The following is a 15,000-nucleotide window of genomic DNA, read 5'->3' as shown; positions in this document are numbered from 1 at the left end:
GTTTTTGGTGTTTATGATCGGTACAGCCCGTACAGATAAGACAGTTGAGGTATCCTGGAGTCGTACGATGAAAACGAATACAAACCTGAACTCGATGAGGGCGCCATCACAGTGCCTACTGGAAATATTTATGTCCTTTTGTTTTTATCAAGTTTGTCGTATATAGTACGGTCCTCGTCACCGTTGAAATTGGTGCTGATTGTAAACATTTGCAGAGTCGTCTGTGTAACCAACAACTAGTATATTTGAAGTTTTCAAGAAAATATAGAACAAAAGACAGAAGTATGATAATATATGTCACTTGCCTGTTAACCATTTCTGTGACGTCATATTAACCATGTATAGTGTATATTTTCCTTCAACCACATGTTTGTAGTCAAGTTCCTCATATTTGTAGTGGTGGTCTGGGGTATTCACGTAATCATCCAATGGAGTTGCAATGATTCCCGGTAAAACTAACCCAACCAAAAAGATTGCCTTTGCAAGGATATACATGGCGCCAAAATTGGTGGGTGTGGTGTTTTCAATTGTCCTGACAAATCTGGTACATTTGAAAGCAGGGCAAAGGTTAAAGTACAGGAGAATGTCGTATTGAATGGTTTGCAATGCCTGACATTTTATCGATACAAACAGTCCATCTCGTCTTGTGACCATCAGGTGATGACTAGTCCCGTGCAAAGTTGATACGCTATCTCTCTGTACTATGGAATTTAGCCTGACAGTACCTGGATTGATCAGAAGATAAAGATGGGTACTAACTCATCCATTTACATCACCAGACCGGTCTGTGTCCACGTTACCTAAGCGACCAGGTCAACTTTTATACCTCTATCTGTCCTACTGCTTGCATGAATGTACTGTGAATTTCTTGGTGGAATGTGTAGAACTAACTGATGTAAAATTCTTTGTTTACCCTGAGTAATCCAGATAGGATATGTGTTTTCTCATTTTTTTAGTTTTCAATAATGTCATAAAACTAATCATTCTTTCAGACTTTTAGAATTTAGACTTTTGAGGCCAAACGAAAATCACCAAGATATGTAAGTAGCACAGGCCATCAATACTTTGTATAAAGTCCATTCCGTCAGATACTAATAGGTGTTGTAAAAAGGTAAATCGTGGTAACTAACAATGGAACTCGGATTTGCTTTGGAATTTGCAATGAAATCTGATTTCTGAATCAGTATAATTATAAAGAATACCATTAAATTGTAACTTAGAGTAAGTTAAAGGGGCATGAGCGGAGTTTAAATATTTTGGTAGTTTTGCAGCATCACTTTCTATCGATATAAATCAAGTCTCGGTCAATTGAAGGAAGCCCCTAGCACCTAGCTAGACGAACAACGCAAGAAGGCGATTTTTGCCATTGAATACATGTAATAATATAAATATTACACTTATTGAAAAATAGTTAAGTGGTCATATGAATCAGGATTGGATATTTATTTTCGATTTTGTATTTATAAAACAAATTTAGCATGGCTTCCTACTTGAAAAATAAAAATAAATCAACGTAAAACAACACATACCAAGTCATTGTTGTAACTCTATAAATTGCAAAAGACCAATAGAATGATGTGTAAAAAATCTTTGTCATTGTACGCACAATAACAAACTTTCTTACACATCTTTTAGCACTTTGCAATGTATTGAGTTACAAAGACAGACTTGATCAATGTTGTTTCACATTGATTTTTCAAGTAGGAAGCCATGATAGACTTATTTTATAAAATATATAAAATAAATATCCAATCCTCGTACATGTGTCCACTTTGAATCAAGGTTTCACGTAAAATAATTTTCATCTAAGGAAAGTTTGAAATATAACAAATCCAGCTTTAGTCTCTTCAGTTCATGGCAAAACCTTATCGATCATGAAAGCGGGTGGGGGGGGGGGGGTTAGAGAATTTGAGAACACATGAACATCACAAGTAGATTAAACTTGTTGAGTCCTGTTTATTACATTTTTAAGAATAATACATATCAAGTATCCATATCAACCAATCAAACTCCCACATAAACATCTGGTGTATCTATGAACAACGTAACCTCATTATATGGGAACTCATTAAGTATTCAAATCACGTACATGGCAAAATTCATAAAACTGTCCTGAAAATCTACTCATATGTGGGAGAATTTTAAAATTCCACAGAAGAAAAGGATACTCATCACAGATTACACCAATAACTCTATACAATGAACAAATTACATTATATATAAAAAAGACAAGGAAAAATGTTATTATGATGACTTACTCTCTAATATGGATATTTGGTATGCGATAATAGTTTGCAATGTATTCCATGTCTCCTAACAACGGACAGGAGTAATGTGAGAATTACCTTTATATTTATTTATTTATTTATTTATTCATTCATTTATGTAGTATTAAATCAATTTATTTCGAAATATTCTATGCAAGCATTCTTATGAGACTGAAAATATTCTTATAAAATACAAATGTTACAATTTTAAACAATACTTTCTTTCAATTTATGGCACGATATTGGCTAAGTCTGTATGGATTTATACAAGGGTGCCATAGCAACCCTCACCATGGCAATCGGGGAAAGGAAACACATCCGGGACTATGTTGACCTCTGTAGTGATTTCTAACCTCGTGCCCTTTGGTCCACTGTAGGTAGCCTAGACGTAAAGACAGTGAAAGATAGGTCAGACAATCTTATCAATATATCAAATTCACTCACATATTCAATTTTAGATCAAGGGTTGAGGAGTTACGCTCATCCAAGTAAAAGACATTTTTTGTTGTTGAAGAAATCATAATTACAAGCCATTTTGGAAATTCAGTTTTTAGATTTTAATTCGCACATACGTTGTAGGAACTTTGATCAAGCTAAATTGATCCACAAAAAAAGAACCCTACCTCAATGAAGAAGGCTATCCAACCTGATGATGGCTTCTGGAATGCACAATTATATTCTGTATTGCTCTGAGAAGAGAAGTAGCAAACAAATATTGAATAAAATACTAGTAGATGTCAAGTACGTTGTGCGGAAAATATGATTATAAATACGCACACTTCTATAATGTTTCCTTTAGAAAATGCACTGGACCGAAAATTAATCTTAAATCATCTCTCGCTCCAAGGATCGGAATATCTTTGAGTTTTACAGAAGTAGGTTTATGGGAGTATATTAAGAGTTGGGCTATGCATTCATATACATATAGTTGTTCTCATCAGTCACACACACACACACACACACACACACACACACACACACACACACACAGATACACATAGACACATACATGCACACGTGCATGCATAATATAAATGTCTTTTTCTGTGAACGCATGAGACATACATACACACAGACAGACAGACAGACAGACAGACACAGACAGACAGACAGACAGACAGACAGACAGACAGACAGACAGACAGACAGACAGCCAGTCGGACAAACAAAAGCTAGTGGAGAGGAAGTAAAGAAGACGTGAGTGGAAGAGAGACACTGACGGAATCAGATATACTAACAGAGAAACCGAGACAAACGATCACCCCCCCCCCCTTCTATCATTTTAAATTCCATATTTACTGTACTTACCACTTTCTTTAAATTGTCAGCAAAGGTTAGCCACATAACTGGATGTGGTACAGGTTGGCCGGTACTTGGGTCGTTTATCAATAACCGAAAGTCGCGTCTGCAAAAAAAGAAAGAAAAGAATTTCAAACCCACTTCATAACTGAACTTTTACTCAACATTGGAGCTTCGAAGTATTACCACAAAAGATTTCTCATCACTGTTGGAGGTCAAAAAAATTAATGAAACGCATCAAAGATAAATGAAAAGAAGTGAGATATTTATCGTTCACGATCATGCCGTAGCGTCGGTACAAACCAAGGTGAGACCTTTGACATTTCGTGACGCAGTACGATGGACTTGGAATGCCTGAGATATTACATTACCTCTTTGCGTCAAAGGTTTTAGCTCTGTAACATTTGACAGACACGGGTGGCGTATCGGTGTACATAGTGATGCTACCATGAGTTGCTGTCTGTAACCAAGTAAAGATGACCAGGAATTTATTGTTAAATCAGCGTACAATGTACAATGTGCAATACTAAATCTTCCGTTACTATACTGCGAGACGAGCTATTTTATATCAAAAGTCTATATATTTGGTTGCGTTTGCGAAGACATAGTTACATCCTAGCTATAGGAGGATGTTATGTTTTTTTCAGAAATGTTACTAGTACACAAACAAGAAGTGTTGAGTTCTTTTAAATTTTGTAGATTCAGGGCGTTTCTGTTGTTATTTACCATTTTGAAAATCACAAGTTATAATTTAATTAATAATAATCGACATTAGGTATCTAATAATGGGGTTATGAGTGTTTTGGTTTGTTACCAAATATTGATATTTGAAATCCAGCATATAAATAAAACATACCTCGTTTCTAACCCACGTCATCTTTGGTCTCTTTTTGTTCTGTAAGAAATGGATTGGGAAAGAACGGTTAGTGTAATTAAATTTGGATCATCATCATCATCATCATCATCATCATCATCATCATCATCATCATCATCACCACCACCACCATCATCACCACCACCACCACCACCACACCACTACCACACCGCCGCCGTCACCACCACCACCACAACTACCACCACCCCCACCAACAGCAACAACAACAACCATCATCATCATCATCATCATCATCATCACCACCACACCGCCGCCGCCACCGCCGCCGCCACCACCACCACCACCACAACCACCACCACCACCACCACCACCACCACCACCAACAACAACAACAACAACAACAACAACACATCCTCGACAGTATAGTCATCTGAGTTTGGGCTCTACACTATCACAACCTACCTGAACGACACTCAGGAAGAATGATCGTAGATTTAGAAGTGTGTCTGCGTAGTGGAGAATCAGCGAATGTTCGGCGTTTGGTGTAATTCTGTAAATAAAACGACATATTAATATCAACTTCGAGCTTTTAAATGAAAACAAATGAAATCTTACCAACATTCTATTTCGCATTTTATCAACTGTCCTTGGTTTGTTTTGACCTGTATTATTTGTATCTTATCAAAAGAACTTCGGACTAGCAACATTAGATCCAACTGTACCTGGAGTATTTGATGGAATTTGAACCCAAAACAAACCTCTGTCCACTGATAACCAATGCGGACCAATGGCTTCAATATAAAATAAATCTAATTTGGGTTTGACGATTAGTCCGCTGCTTGCTACACTATATGTTGCATGATTCGAAGACTTAGTTTATACTTGGATTTTTTATCTCTGTATAACAAAATTATTACTAATTTTCTACAAACCTGAGGTGAGTTTCACCAAGCATCTCATCAAAGTAATAGTGAGAGTCGTCGGGTAGGAAGAATTCGTCACCTCCTGTAGAAACTATCAATTTAGGCATCGTCAGTCTGTCTTTGTAAGCTGCAATAGAAACCATATATTAACTGTTACCAAGTTATCCAAAAGATATGCATGCATGAATGCATGCAATGCCATACATACATACGTACGTACGTAAATACATACATACATACATACATACATACATACATACATACATACATACATACATACATACGTAAATACATACATACATACATACATACATACATACATACATACATACATACGTACGTACGTAAATACATACATACATACATACATACATACATACATACATACATACATACATACATACGTAAATACATACATACATACATACATACATACATACATACATACATACATACATACGTACGTACGTAAATACATACATACATACATACATACATACATATACATACATACATACATACATACATACATACATACATGTACTTATGACCCAACTTATACAAACTAATAACCTACCTATGGGGTCAACGATATCAGCCATCTTCTGTGTATTGGGATTATCTAGAAGTTTAGTGATATCTTCCTCATAGTAATCACTCAAGGCAAATGTCCAGCCACCGTACGCTCGATAGTGGTGATGTAAATTCTGGAATAAAAGGCCATAATTTTTATCATATATTTTATTTGTTATATTAAATATATAGAATCTCAAGAGTTATATTCTTAGAAGTAGTTTACCCCCCCCCCCCCTACCAACCAACAGAACACAACTATACAGTTAAGTTTCTGCAGCACGCATCTAACCACCTCCCTCTATCCATCAAACCACTAATCCGTCCATTCAACTATTCCCAGGAAGAAATACAAGCTATGCAATCTTAAAAGAGACAAGTTACAGAATAGCCCTTATAAATACTTGTTCAAATCATGTATCGAATTATGACTTACCTTAACCATATTGAGTTCATCCATGACAATCGGTGCAGCAGCGATAACACGTTTATCAACGGCGGCGGCAGTCCAAGTTGTCCATCCGCGCTGTATTAATGAATAGACGACGTGTTAGTCAATGGGTTACACCAAATGTGTAGACGTAGTACATATATGGTATACATGTAGTCACTTAATAAAAAGAACAGTAATCAGACATAACAGTATTAGTTACTTACTTTAGAAGCACCGGCAATCATAAATTTGCTGATGTTTGCACCGGACACCTTCTTCTTTGCAATGTCTGCGATAGTATCCATAGCACGAACGGTAGCCTGAAAACCAATATAATATTGATATTAGGATCGTAACTATTAATATTTATTGATTAAATTATAACTTTGTTAAATCTATCTATCTATCTATCTATCTATCTATCTATCTATCTATCTATCTATCTATCTATCTATCTATCTATCTATCTCTCTACCTATCTATCCATCCATCACCACTTACCTTTGTCATGGGCATGCGCAGTAACCAATCAGGTTGAGTTGGATCATCTATGAAATGTTTCCAGGTATAGGCGATTATACCGTCCTCTGTACGGCTTTTGTTCTTGGGATCTCCCTGTTATACAAAGTGAAAAGCATTCATTGTATGTTCTATGTTTTAGTTGGGAACAAATGGTTTCAGGCGCAGTGTATTTATCACAAACTCAGATCACAATAGAAGAGTGGTCTTTATTTAGTCACAAGTAAGCTTTATTCTGGGGTGAGTTGGAATAATGTATCTACTTTAGTACATACCCTAATTGAAGAGAATGACTACGGACACAGATGATCTTATATGATGAATTGAAAATATGTTGTACAGTGGAGAACACACACTAACACAAATAGGACACCGACATTCAGTTTTACGTACCCAAAATCGTATATGTTCATTGGGAATCTGCATAAGACAAGCACCAATACTAGAAAGGAACGTTGATGGATATTATTATATCAGACACACGTGTAGTTTTAATTTACAACACTTTCAATAAGAATAAGTATAGCGTGATTTAAAAACGAAAAAAGATAAGCCTGAAAAATAAAACTGAGACTAAACATGACTTAGTTAATTTAATCTCGAGACCAAAGTGGTGGCACCAAAAATATTGATGTAGCATAAAATCCTTCCAATCAAATATAAGACAACACGCTGTCCATGACTTGGTGTATATTGTTCTGGGAGTAGACTCCCCCCCCCCCCCACTGATACATGTAAAGATACTATGTTAGTCATTACCGTGACACAATACCCTTGGCTGGATCACAGGTTCGAGGAATAAATCTAAGTTAAGTGACAGACGGCCAAGAAACTTTTTCAAAACAGTCGTGGAAAATAAACCAGTCGTAGAAAATACTTTATGACTGGAGGGGGTGCAACTATCTCCAAACCAATCATAATATGCAACTCATTTAGTATTCGTCATACCTTCCCGTAGTAACAGCAAACAGTGACGTCATCATGAGTTCTTCATCGCCCATTGGGTCTGGGGGACTGAAATCAAAATAATATTACGAGTGATCATGAAATCCTGGAGCGACAGAGAGTGTTAAGTATGGCTAATTTAACGCACTCAACTATTTTTTGTTCCATTTTGTTACCATAATTTGTATTTTCTTTATTGATAGTAAAAAAGACTGCATTCCAATGTACGATATTTGTTCGTCGTACCAGTTCAGAGTGACCCTAGGTTCACTTACAGGTTGGCATTCCATACAAGAGTAGAGTTTCGAATCTTTTCAAATCTGCTATTATGTGAATATTAAGTTGCCATGACTACATACCCATCAGTATTACTTCCGCCTGTAATATACATAAATGCGGTGTCTGTTATCGTCAGCTGATCTGGTACGGTGATTGCCATGTAATGCCACCAGATGGACCGGTCTACATCTTTGTCTAAAGATTAAAAAAAACACAAACCAAATACGTTTCGTTTCGTCATAATATTGGTAGATATGAGATACTAAGAGAGTTGCAAATGCAGCTAGTGAACCTTTCATTTGACTGGGAGAAGGGGAATAATTGTCCAATGGTAAGTCGAAGAATAACATATCATGTAATCATGTTTGTTTAAAATCAAGGATGAATGTTAGTTTGTGTAATTCGTTAAACTATTTACCATGAATTTGTGCGTCTTGACGACAGTTTACATGGAAAGTTATTCCCTATAATGTTACTTTGTATTTGGCTACTTCGGACTTTTTACCAATACACCAGGTACCAATTATGTAGATATCATGTTATCTCCAATTATCAGGTCAACCTCAGACAACTAACTCACTGTGTTCGTTATCTGAGGGTCAGAGAATTATAGACGAACTATCATCAAATCCAAATATCCCATGATCTAGTTAAGTAGTGATTTATGTTACATATTGGAGCCTCTAGTAGGCAAATATTGCAGACGTTCACTTTCGTATCGAATCATTAATATACTGCAGTTGCTATGGTGACAGCGCTCATCTGAGCGCATCATTATCAAAGATCGTGATCATCAAAGCAAACAAATATCTCACATACAGCGTAACCAAAATGGATGCCTTGTATTGGAATATTAACCAGACTTGTCCAATGATTAATACTACATTTTTTGATCTTTTGGTGTCACTTAAACTAGTATTTGTTAGCTTATTTTCACTCTAAAAAGGGTACGTGTTATTCATGGTAACGTCTGCTACGTACATGACGTGTAGTTTGGCAGAGTAACTCTCAGCTTTGTCATACTTATATTTAAATAGAGGTATCGGACCGTTTAGTAACTATTATAAGTTATTTAGTATATTTCTCATTCAATTTGAAACCAAGTGTCCGTCCCTTGACGGGTGTCAAATATCTAACTTTGTTTAAGTAAACCGTGTGACAGCATTTCATTTTCTGCTAATATGATTTTTTCAGCTTTAAAAATCTTGCACAATGAATTCGACCTGCCCATGGGACACGCCCCTTTTTTGTAATCGTATGAACATATCTCTTGAAATATGATTAGAGATTTACCTGGACGTCTATGTTGTCGCATTATAAAGGGGTAAATAACCTGTTACACAATCATACACTTCTATTTTTTTTAAACACGTATATTAAAACTAAGCAAATTAGTTTTGAAAATGCATTTATTTTGCGTTTGAAGATATCGCAGACCATGAGGAGTGGGGTGGGGCTAAGTTGTCGAAAAAATCATTCTGTTTAATCCTGCTGTTTTCACATTAGGCCTACATCGATTTATTATAGTACATTGCGGACACTTATAGTTATTGAAAAAGCGTAAGAACTTACCTGTAAGCCATTTTTGTGACGTCATATTGACGATATAAACGGTATATTCATCGGCTTCATAGTGCGTACTCAGTATTTCGTATTTATAATGTGTGTCAGGGCGGTTGACGTAGTCGTCCAATGGTGTAGCATGTACGCTGTAAGTAACAGCTAACACAGCAAAGCAGATTCCTAATGAAAACTTCATCGTTGTTTACAGGTGAGTCTGTGCGCGGTCCGGTGAATTCTATCAAAGCAGTCTGGCTGTCTTCAGCGCTACCTGCAGACTGACCACAATACTGAGGTCACATTAACAGTTGTACCTTAATCTGAAAGACAAAGTTCAATGTATTTGGACCGATCGATGCGATGGTCACTCTGCCCCCTAACGTTCTAGTCGAGACTCTCTGCACTGTAGAACAGTACACGCATACACGGTTGAGTTGTGTTCAAAACACCATGATATGCCACTACGTACTATATGTCGGGTTGGAACGTACAAGTGGAGTAGAACACATCGTCAGTAAGGACAATTGTCTTAGACTAGTAAACGACCTATGCATGTGATATTTGCTGGTTATACTTATAATTAATTGTTGACATCGGTGTTGATTTGCTGGATTTTAAGATAACGACACATGAATTAATATAATGCAACTAACCGTGGCTCACTTGACGTGGTTTATGACCACAATAAAATCAATACCTTAGGTACCTGAAATACAGCAGATTTTCAATTGGAGGGTAACCTTACTTCTCGACTGAAGTGTTGGCGGTAAGTTGCAACTGCATGCGGTGCTATTTAACACTGTAAATCAAACAATTCATACACATGGAGTGGCTTGAGACCAGGAAGTCACATTACTTGAACGTTGCATTTAAAGACAGTGGGCCAGTTTTTGTGACAGGAAAGTCACCCTGGTAAAACCAGAGCGCGTCATACCAGGAAGTAAATATACTGTTTGAGGAAACATTTACGGCCCACCAATTTCGCTTCCGCAGTCATTTATTGACAGGGGTGAACTATTAAAGTCAGTCACGTTTCTGTGTGTCATATGACTAAACTATACTTACAGGACGTCCAGGTAGCTCTGTGCTGCGCATATACATGTGTACATAACATAATTTAACAACACCATCAATAAATAGCCGGACGAATCTTATGAAGATGTCGGAACTATCAAATAGATTGACACCAGTCAAACAATTATTTGTCGCGATCAGACGCTCCCTTTGTTTCCACTGACAGCAACTGGGGTAAAGTGACTGTGTATTGATTTATACTGTTGGGTTGCATTGAGTGTAGATGTGCTTCATTGTGTGTTGAGGTCCACCCGTCTATTATGTACGTACACACTTTCTTTACTTCCCCAAATGTCATTCGTAATCGTTTTCGTTATTGATTTTGTGGCACCTACAACGTACATGTATACATTAGAGATATACGGGTCAAATAAGGATATCGCAGGACATTATAGTAACCCGTCTAGTGCCGTACCGGTAATGCGCGCGGAAATAAGAAAATGTACGACCAGAGAGTTATTATTGTAACTTGCAATTACTCAGACACACGTGGACGTCATGGTTTTTTTTTTTTAAAGACGCGTTACTCATCACGTGGTGACAATCAACAACCACCCGAAGGGTCTGTTTGCATAATTCGGTCGACTGACTAAAATATTTCATTGGCAATCTAAGTATACTTTAACTCATTTGCAGTAGCAGTCCATATAGGCACGGAATGGCAATCAGTACAGTGTTGTTTTCAAGGATAAATTAAGCCCTTGCCGCCGCTCATGAACAAAAACAACACAACTAAAATAGTGAGATAAACACATATGTAAAATTGACACATATTTATTATATTCCCCGTGATATGATAATCATTACATCCGTTACAAAAATAAAAATAATTTTAAAAATCTGTGATAATCAATCGATGTAGATATTTATTAAAGCTAGCGTCATGTGCACAAAGTACAAATATGTGCAAATTTGACATCTATATTTTATCTAGGTTGTAGTATTTCTTACAATTTGATTGCCATGGAAACAGTTAATCTTTTATAGCCGTTAACCTGTTGGAAAATCTTACTATCGTGTCTTCACAAATTTATAGCTAAAAAAACATGAATGGCAAATAAAATGTTTAGATCTGATGCGGAGTAGCTATGCACTATTTCAGTAGAGCACTCATCATAACTTTAGACGAGGGTTCCATAGCACCCTTTTCCTTGACAATCCGGGAAGGGAAAGACATCGGGAATGATATGCATCTCAGTAGTGAATTCCAATACTGTGTCTCTGGCACCTGGGAATGTAGCCTAGGTGAAAGAAACAGTGCGTTACGTGGTGTTAATTTTGTAGCAAGTCTATAACATGCAAAGCACGATGTGTGCAGTCAACTGAATAAGAAACATAGTCGCCTGATTGCACCTTCATGCACATGGCAAAGTCCTATAGATGGAGGAACTGTGGGGTATACTAACGCGATATATGCTTTGATTTACTGTAGTATAGATAATAGAAGGGTAACTCTTCTCAATCTATTGTCTATAGTTACATACACAGCATGACACAGTTGTCACTATTAACACACTCTACAAAGAAACTGAGTTAAAAGTCATGCTGACTAAGTTGGACGGAGAGGGTGATACTCAACTGTGAATGGTGTATAACACACCAAGACAGATGTATGACAAGTTAGTTTCTAAATTACTCAACTTATTGAATGTGTTTTCAAGATTGTTGAACTTACCAGCATGAAGAATCCTATCCAACCAGATGCAGGTTTTTCAAATTCAACATAGTAAGTGCCTTCACTCTAAAATATATGTAAAAGAAATATTGCAGATTAATATCTGCAGTGTGTGAGTGACCACAGACAGAGTGGCAGAGGGATACACGGACACACGGCTACACTGACGGAAAGATAAATACATTTGTAATCATACAGACAAACAGGCAAATGGACATATAGACAGCCTAACCGACAGACATATTGGTAAACGCGGTACGGATAATCATATAAGCAGAAAGATATGTATGTACGTATGTATGTATGTATGTATGTATGTATGTATGTATGTATGTATGTGTATGTATGTATGTATGTATGTATGTGTGTGTGTGTGTGTTTGTTTTGTTTGTTTGTTTGTTTGTTTGTTTGTTTGTTTGTTTTAGCGTGGTTCATATGGTAGAGGTGTGAAGAAAGTGTGTCCCTTTGTACAACGTTAACTCGTGGAATATTTTCTCACCGGATTTTGCACGTCAAATGCTAACCATGGAATACCTTGAGGTCCAGGTTGACCAGTTGCAGGATCGATGCCAACCAGACGGAAATCTCTCCTGTAATTATAATATGATTATTTTATTATCATGATTGGGAAGAACATTAGTTGCTGCGTATTTACCATAATTACCATATCCTAACAAAAGTAAGCTATGTATTCATTAAAACTACATTCAGCACAAAAAAGCACATTACTTTGAAACTGTACGAAAAATAACAAATATCTACTTAACATACCTTTTGTCATTCAAAGTCTTGGCTCTGTAACAGTGCACTGTCAGTGGTTTCGTATCGGTGTGCATTGTGATGCTACCATGTGTGGCAGTCTGCAATGTGAATCAAATGATGTATCAGTAGTATTTCAAATAAAGTAAACAAACAAACAAACAAACAAACAAACAGAAATGTCATTTTTTTGCCATTTTGCAGGTTAAAAAAGTATTGTAAGTAGTTTATTTTCATTCAAAATATATACCTTCTATGTTCTGTGTCTTTATATTACTCAATTGACTAAGAGTAAAATGAATAAAAAAAGCCTGCTTACGTAGACAACTTTTTTCTCACCTCTTTTCTCTCCCATGTCATCTTTGGAAGCTTTAAGCCCTGTGAGATTAAAAGAGATGTAATTCATGAAATATTATAATGATTGTTAGTAGAAGACGTCACAGTTTTCTTTATTTGATATGAAGTCACAATGGAATTTGCTTTTATTTCTCATGTACAAATCATACTTACCACCATATCATAAATGTTTTAACTGTGTTGAGAAAATGATACAAATTTATATTATTCTACTTTTTCTCCTACCTCATAGTTTGCCAAGAAAAACGCCCTCATAGCAAAAAGATCATCGACGTAATGGCCAGTCTGAGAGTGTTCAGAGTTTGGTGTTATCCTGTATATGGTATAAGAAGGGAGATTAGCTGTCAATCGTGGGTACTATGAACAATATAGGTGTGTGTTGATAATATCACTAATTGCCATATACTCAGGGGGACATTCTGACTTCTCAAGATACGTCTAGAGTGTATCAAATCAATGGCGTTCAAACTAGTGGAATTTTGATAAACTGGATCTGGACCTGGACAAGTATTGAATTGGCACGTCCTCCATAAGAGTATATCACGCCAATGGGGGTCAAGGGTTAAACTATGAATATTACTGATTTAAGTGTTCTTTAACTTGTCTTGAAAGATGATGTCGAAGGCCAGTACTTTAAACAAGAAGTGGTTTGATGTTCTTACGTACTTGAGATATGTAGGTCCTTTCATATTATCGTAGTAGTAATGAGAATCGTCAGGCAGGAAGAATTCATCGCCAGACGCGGTGACTACCAGTTTTGGCATCGTTAGTCTATCTCTGTAGGCTGTGATGTAATAATCGATCAGGCGGTGTACCGATAAAGATAATTGTGAAAACTAGTTATACTGAGTATACGTCGTTGAAAATAATTAGCATCGACCAAAGTTGATTGACACTACCACCGAGCCATAGCAAACCGTAACCAGTAAAGAAAATTAGTCTGTACGTCAACACAGGGAAATTTGGAGATAAGATAATGGAACTTCAGACATTGGAAATACGAGGTATTAGAGATTGGCAGCATGTCTGCAGTGATATACCCACAAGTATGACCCACCAAGTAGGAATACATCGCAGATGATAAGTCATGATCATGGACAGGGGCAACTGTCGCTTCATAGTCTCAGGAGAGAACTTTAGAGGTGTGAAACAGTGAGTGTTTCTGAGAACTTTTCTGCAAGTTCAACATGTCCCTGAATTGTTTCATATACTATTAACTTGATTGTAAACTTGAGTTGACAATATCAATTCGTTGTCATCTCATTGGGTTATCTTTTTTTAACAAGCTGATATCTTAAACGAATGGAACTTACCATAAGGGTCAACTATATCAAATAATTGTTGTGTCATAGGATTATCTATTTCCATGGTGATATCTTCTTGGTAGTAGTCATCGAAGGCAAATGTCCATCCACCCAGCGATCGGTAATGGTGATGAAGATTCTGAAAACAAAATGAATGAAAAGGAGACGATTTACGAAATGTCTTCTAAAAAAACAAGA

At 36.6% G+C, this 15,000-nt stretch overlaps 3 protein-coding genes across 6 annotated transcripts in view; all 3 read right to left on the bottom strand.

Annotated features, from left to right (window-relative positions):
* Positions 1-495, bottom strand: part of LOC144434957 (autocrine proliferation repressor protein A-like) — a 7,708-nt gene extending 7,213 nt beyond the window's left edge. The window contains exon 1 of the mRNA XM_078123488.1: positions 306-495. Coding sequence (XP_077979614.1) covers positions 306-495 — 190 coding nt within the window. The remainder of the gene's footprint in view (positions 1-305) is intronic.
* Positions 496-1,996: 1,501 nt separating this feature from the next.
* On the bottom strand, positions 1,997-11,010 carry LOC144435242 (autocrine proliferation repressor protein A-like). Of its 4 annotated transcripts, none has more exons than XM_078123827.1 (16): positions 10,699-11,010; positions 9,646-9,911; positions 8,154-8,268; positions 7,798-7,863; positions 7,243-7,291; positions 6,832-6,945; positions 6,555-6,650; positions 6,334-6,423; positions 5,902-6,031; positions 5,334-5,451; positions 4,864-4,951; positions 4,423-4,461; positions 3,938-4,026; positions 3,576-3,672; positions 2,891-2,956; positions 1,997-2,649 (listed from the first exon to the last, which is right to left on the bottom strand). In XM_078123827.1, exons 2-16 carry the CDS (start codon positions 9,830-9,832, stop codon positions 2,530-2,532), a joined length of 1,464 nt encoding a protein of 487 aa, XP_077979953.1. In that variant the 5' UTR covers positions 9,833-9,911; positions 10,699-11,010; the 3' UTR covers positions 1,997-2,529. The 4 variants fall into 4 exon arrangements, with proteins under 4 accessions (XP_077979953.1, XP_077979952.1, XP_077979951.1 ...); XM_078123826.1 differs by lacking the exon at positions 10,699-11,010 and adding an exon at positions 10,287-10,481 and having other exon boundaries at positions 9,646-9,904; XM_078123825.1 differs by lacking the exon at positions 10,699-11,010 and adding an exon at positions 10,331-10,481.
* Positions 11,011-11,828: 818 nt separating this feature from the next.
* Positions 11,829-15,000, bottom strand: part of LOC144435919 (autocrine proliferation repressor protein A-like) — an 8,258-nt gene continuing 5,086 nt past the window's right edge. The window contains exons 8-15 of the mRNA XM_078124562.1: positions 14,812-14,941; positions 14,165-14,282; positions 13,724-13,811; positions 13,481-13,519; positions 13,154-13,242; positions 12,882-12,972; positions 12,383-12,448; positions 11,829-11,948 (exon numbers count right to left, since the gene is read on the bottom strand). Of these exons, the coding sequence (XP_077980688.1) occupies positions 11,829-11,948; positions 12,383-12,448; positions 12,882-12,972; positions 13,154-13,242; positions 13,481-13,519; positions 13,724-13,811; positions 14,165-14,282; positions 14,812-14,941 (741 nt within the window). The remainder of the gene's footprint in view (positions 11,949-12,382; positions 12,449-12,881; positions 12,973-13,153; positions 13,243-13,480; positions 13,520-13,723; positions 13,812-14,164; positions 14,283-14,811; positions 14,942-15,000) is intronic.

Source organism: Glandiceps talaboti, chromosome 5, assembly GCF_964340395.1.
Source record: "Glandiceps talaboti chromosome 5, keGlaTala1.1, whole genome shotgun sequence".
NCBI classification, from domain to species: Eukaryota; Metazoa; Hemichordata; class Enteropneusta; family Spengelidae; genus Glandiceps; species Glandiceps talaboti.
Note: the sequence above shows the minus strand (reverse complement) of the source record. Positions and strands in the feature narration are given on the sequence as shown.